Here is a 6,000-nt window from a genome sequence, read left to right as displayed (position 1 = left end):
TAAATAAATGTTTCATCCACGGCACCCCAGGATGATATTGTTACTTTATAGCACCTTACATTTATGTCATATTACGGTACGCAAATGTGTAAATCTTCCTCCCTAAGTTACAGTGTGTGTGTGTGTGTGTGTGTGTGTGTGTGTGTGTGTGTGTGTGTGTGTGTGTGTGTGTGTGTGTGTGTGTGTGTGTGTGTGTGTGTGTTGTACAGTATGTACTGTTAAACTTACTTTTCTGTCATTTGATGTCTTGTACTGTTGTGTCTTGTAATTTACAAAAATCTAAATAAAGTATGTAACAAAAAGGTATTCTGTGGCACCCCTGGGCTTGTGTCACGGCATCCACTTTGACAAACCCTGATATAATACACACGTGTTGTGTATATAAACAACAGTCCCAGGTATAATGTCCAGTCTGTCAGCTTATAATCGCCGCTCCATACTGTACATGACCTTCTATAATGCATTCAACAGCAGAGCCTCTCTCTCTCTCAGCACTGGGTTAGATAGAAACAGCTGTGAGGGAAGGAGACAGTTCTAATGACATCACATATAATGCTGTCACGCAATGTATGTCAGCAGAGCAGAGCACAGAGAGTCAGGCTGGCTGCTGAAGGCTTACCATACTGTATGCTGTGATGTGACAGAGAGCAGGTTAACGCTATGGCACTAAAGACACCTTGTTGGGATTGCGAGGGAGTGTGGATTCAGTCTGCAGGCCTGGAGAGGCTTGTATGTATGTATGTATGTACTATATGTAGGCATGGCAAGGCAGCAGTGGTGGAAAAAGTGTGTGAATGTTTTGCTTAAGTGAAAGTATCAATACTGCAATGTATTGGTTACAACAAGTAAAAGTCCGGAATTCAAAATGTACTTGAGTAAAAGTCCAAAAATATTGGCATCAAAATGTACTTAAAGTACCAAAAGTAGAAAGTACTTGCTATGCGGAATATGTCCCATTTAAAGTTTTCAAATGTATACAAATCATTTAAAATATAGCCGATCTACAAGCTCACAATGCATCGCAATGCGACGCATTGTGTCTTGTATGTTGTGTTGTCTTGTAATTTGGGTTTATTTTCGCAGTTTGGGCTTATTTTCACAGGCTGCAGCTGCTGCTCTGTTCACAATTGCGACAGGTACCTTCACAACTGTTGTACAGTGCCCCGCTGCACTGTTTGTAAGCCAAAACACAGTCAGTTTGTGATTTTTTTCACCGGCGATCGCGCAAGGGTCCGCACACATGCTCTTGATTGTGCGCCCCAGGTTGGTGTGTAACTGTTCTTGCCAATCCTAACCAAACTGGGATCGACCTATGTTCGCTCTATACAATGTATTTCTATACAGAATGCGTGAATAATAGCTATACAATTTACAATTTAGGCATTTAGCAGACGCTCTTAATCCAGAGCGACTTACATTAAGCAATAACAAAAAGCATGGCATACATCACATATATGAAAAGTAGTTATCATGAAACATGCGTAAGCTAAGAACGTAACAGTGGAGTATCTATGTAAAATATACATACTATACTATATTATATATTATACATGTGTACTATAACGTGCTATGACTACATAAAATGCAATTCTAGTGCTGTCTACAGGTACGTAACAAGCTATAAGTCTGTTTAAAATACTATCTAAGTCTACATAAAGTGCTATCTAACGGGCTAGGCTAGGGCAAGTGCTACGGGCCATGGTGGAGTCTGAAGAGGTGGGTTTTCAGACTACGGCGGAAGATTGGGAGTGAGGCTGCAGTTCTGATTGTGATGGGAAGTGCATTCCATAGTTTTGGAGCCAGAAGGGAGAAGAGTTTGGGACGTGTGGAGCGTTGTCCCGGCGTTTTTAGTGAAGGTACTTCCAGCTTCCCTGCGTTGGCTGATCTGAGTGCGCGGGAGGGTTTGTAGGGTACGATCATACTTGTAAGATATGGGGGAGCCCTGCCTTTGGTTGCTTTGAATGCCAGCATCAGAGTTTTGTATTCTGTGCGGGCAGCGACCGGGAGCCAATGGAGGGAGCAGAGAAGAGGGGAGACGTGTGAGAATTTTGGCTGGTTGACTATAGGCTATTATTATTATTATTTATTTTTTTGTATTTTCTTTTTAATTATTATTATTTGTATTATTATTACAGAGCTGGGGGCAAAACAATTCTGAGGGTTTATGCTTTTGTGACCTTGTGTGGGTTTCGCCCATTCTGGGCGGGAACCCCTTTTGGTGTTCTAACCCTTCTGGACGGGAACCCCTCTTGGGGTTCTGTACAGTATGTACAGTATTCAAATATGTAAAAAAAATGATGCTGCTATATAAATATTTGAAGTTTTTCAGAAAACTTAGGTCAGGATTTAGAAGCATTTTTAGAATCAGCCTCAGTCCAAATGGTTAAGCCCCTATTTTCCCAACCTATTTTCCAAAATCAATGTTCAAGATTATTTCAAAAATAGCCAATCCACAAACTCGTAACATGACGAGACGTGTTTAAGCTTGGCAGTTTTCTTTAAAAATTGTTTTTAAACACTATAATGACCTGGCCAAAAACAGGGGACGCCAGGTTTAATTAAAGTGTTTTTTTTTTTCATTTTCATTTTTTCCCCTTTTTTACGTGGGTTCAAGGTGCTGCTCTGGGAATAAGGTCAGAAGGAGTGTCCAGTCAAAGCCTTGTCCCGTGTGAAGGGGTGGACACGCCATGGCCAGGCTCTCACACAAAGCACATATGTCACCGAGGGTCCGCTCTCTGAACCCTATAAGCCCTGCTCCGGCCCACCACCTCTGGCCCACCACCCCTCCCCAGTTGGGAGAAAGTAACTAAGTACATTTACTCAAGTACTGTACTTAAAGCTGCACTATAACTTTCCTCATCTACCCCGGATTTGAACCCTGTTTCCTGGGCAAGTGCTGACAGTTATTTCTTGTTGTTTTACCATTGAGCTAACAGAGCCTGCCTGCTTGCAACCCTCTTTTTACGAGCTCATCAACAGTCCGACAACAAAGGGGTTTGACCCAGAAACTTGTCACCCAATCATGTCAAGACGCCACCCTCTTGGTCGAAGGGTCACCGTGGGTCACCGCAGCGGGTCCCATTGGGGTCAGAGATTAATGCGCTTGTTGACCACCACTGCTCTCTTTTCTCGTGACATCGTCGAGACAGAGAGAGACCTTTTTCCTTTTCTTGTCATCATTGTCTCGCTGGTGTCCGCCCTCCTGTCGGCTCTTGTCTCATTGAATTGATGATGAGAAAGAACTTAGAAGTGGTGGATCGAGCTGCCAAAATGGCCGATCTACAAGCTCACAGCTGCTGAAAAGCAGATCAAGCTCCCAACGTGTCACAAAGTGATGCGTGATGGAGGGGAAAGGAACTGGTTGGAATTACGTGTTCCTTCCACGCGCTACGTCCTACCGGGGAAACTCCCCCCTGTCAGGTGATAAGAAGGAAGCATGCATGAGCTCAGTTCGGGGCTCTCCCCAAGTTGGCAGAGGGAGAGCCGTGCCCATAAGGGTTGGTTTAATTTTACACTCTCAAGAGTATAAAGGTAAAAAGGCCCATTTGGTTACCAACTCTCCATCATTTAGCTGGGGACCACCTGGAACCCCCTCAAGGACCACTGGTTGAAAACCACTGCTCTACAATGTAAAAGGCTCGTATGGACACTCAAGCCGCGTCTTGCTGACGATGTCCGCGAGGATCTTGCAAACGGCCGTGTGTACACAAGCAGGATGGCCAGGACGAAAAGGGCAGCCATTTTATGGCGTAGCATTTGGTGAATGTTTAATGAGGCCGTGTGCATGGCACTTCCAAGCCAGCGGACATGAGGCATTCTGACAGTCACATTATTACTGCAGGACTCCAGCCTAGCTCTCCCTCTGTGCCCTGCACCCCTCCACCTACATCCTCTCCTCTCCTCTCATCTCTGTTGCTCTTACTCATTCTATTATTCTCTTTCTGTGTTGTCATGTTGGCTTCAGAAGCTTTTAGAAAGGTTCAACGTGTGTGGTTACATCGTATCCCTTTGTTTTATACTAATACTGTATACTACATGTTTAGTTTTCATTCTATTATGTTTTTTTTATGTAACCATTTCTATGTTCCTGTCATATGTTTTTGGCAAGTTGGATTTTTATCTAATTTATTTTGTATTTAATTTTTTCGAAACACATTTTTACCTATACATCTCTTTTGTGTAACGTGCTATGTAAACACATTTAACGTGACTCTCTCTTCCTCTCTCTCTCTCTCTCTCTCTCTCTCTCTCTCTGCAGTCGCTCTGAAGAGCCATCATCCCCGTTACGGAGTGGCTTCCATCTGCAGTAACGATGACAAGGACAAAGCCACCGGATCGGCAGACAGTTGGCTGCCCGAAGGCGAACTCTTGCTCCAGGTCGGCATTATAGCATATCCCATAACTAACCTGGCCTGACCGGCCCACCGGCCCAAACTTTCCACACCCCCTCAGTCTGTCCATATCCGTGTATATAGAGCGTTGCAGTCCCGTCCCCTTTCAGAACGACAAGGGCACCAGAAGAGAATTTCTCATTAATTTTTTTTTGCCATAGACGTTTCGGAAAAGGAGGGAGGCCCGCACACTGCCACTTGCTGGTTCAAGAGCTTTTATTTATAGTCAATGTGCAACGTTTCGGTCTTGCGACCTTCCTCAGGCGTGGTGCCTGAGAAATGGTAGTGATGTATGACGGCAGCGATGTGCACCAGGAAATAGCCGATAAGCTCGCAGATCGGTCGGAAATAGCCGATCCATTAGCTTGCAACGCGTGGCATCCGCGAAAAAGGAAAACGTGGCATCCGCATTCGGCTATATTCGGCACCGTCGTACGACAGAGCATAAATTACACATCTGTCTGTCTGTCTGTCTGTCTGTCTGTCTGTCTGTCTGTCTGTCTGTCTGTCTGTCTGTCTGTCTGTCTGTCTGTCTGTCTGTCTGTCTGTCTGTCTGTATCAGCCCATGTTCAGTATGTAGTATGTTGCTGATTTGAAAGCAATACGTGAAAGCACATCCACAAGCTCTCAGATCAGCTGTGTTTGCTATTTGAACATTTCTGAAAGTTTAAAATATTGAATCCAGGAAAACATCATAATACATTACAATATCTCAAATCATAGATTTGCTGTAGTTCCCTGTGTAAACCATTTCTGGGAAAGTTTTGTTGGAGGCTTCTTCAGTAAAGGATCACCCAAGTGTTTACCAAAGGCTGCAAGCAATTACGACTAAACTGTATTGATCTGTGTCTCTGGAAGCGGTCTGCTGTTTATATTATTTTTAATGTTTCCACCATATGTCCAAAACTGTTACTTTTTAGGATTCCAATTTAAAAAATACCACAAATAGCAGATTGACAAGCTCAAAACGTAGATCTGCTATTTTTGATGAGTGATGCAGTAGGGCATTAATTTACGAAATAAGTTAACACAACTTAAAATCTAGGAGGTTTTTGCCCGACAGCAGTGATATTTTGTGCTCAATACCTTCGCAATACAGGACTCTTACTTGTAACAGAGTATTTCTACATTGTGGTACTTAAGTAAAATAATGGGAACTACTTCTTCCAGCACTTCTGTTTGGACAGGATGAGTCAGTTCAAATGTTGGATAAACATGAGCTCCGTGAAGGACATGGGTTTATCTGAAGGAGAGCACATGTCTAAATATGAGTCCATCTAACTAGGAAAGCTGGCTGTATTTAAAGCAATGGCCGGTGTTTTCAAGACCACAAATGTTGTTCATGGACCTCTCTCAACTCCCGATTGATCTCATGGCCCTTTCAAGAAAACATTTGTCTCCCTCTCTAGTTAATAGCTTTTTTCCTCCCAACTGTCAGATTCCAGGAAGACAGACGTTCCCACACAAAAGTGTGTGTGTGTGTGTGTGTGTGTGTGTGTGTGTGTGTGTGTGTGTGTGTGTGTGTGTGTGTGTGTGTGTGTGTGTGTGTGTGTGTGTGTGTGTGTGTGTGTGTGTGTGTGTGTGTGTGTGTGTGTGTGTGTGTGTGTGT

General features: G+C 43.6%; 1 protein-coding gene across 1 annotated transcript in view; it reads left to right on the top strand.

The window, feature by feature from the left end:
* The window catches only part of ahr1b (aryl hydrocarbon receptor 1b), a gene marked incomplete at its 5' end in the record, with an annotated part of 44,227 nt that overhangs the window by 15,958 nt on the left and 22,269 nt on the right, over positions 1-6,000 (top strand). The window contains one exon of the mRNA XM_079517752.1: positions 4,259-4,377. Within this exon, the coding sequence (XP_079373878.1) occupies positions 4,259-4,377 (119 nt within the window). The remainder of the gene's footprint in view (positions 1-4,258; positions 4,378-6,000) is intronic.

The sequence above is a fragment of the Electrona antarctica genome (assembly GCF_951216825.1).
Source record: "Electrona antarctica genome assembly, chromosome: 13".
Taxonomy (NCBI): Eukaryota; Metazoa; Chordata; class Actinopteri; order Myctophiformes; family Myctophidae; genus Electrona; species Electrona antarctica.
This window is presented reverse-complemented; position numbering and strand designations above follow the sequence as displayed.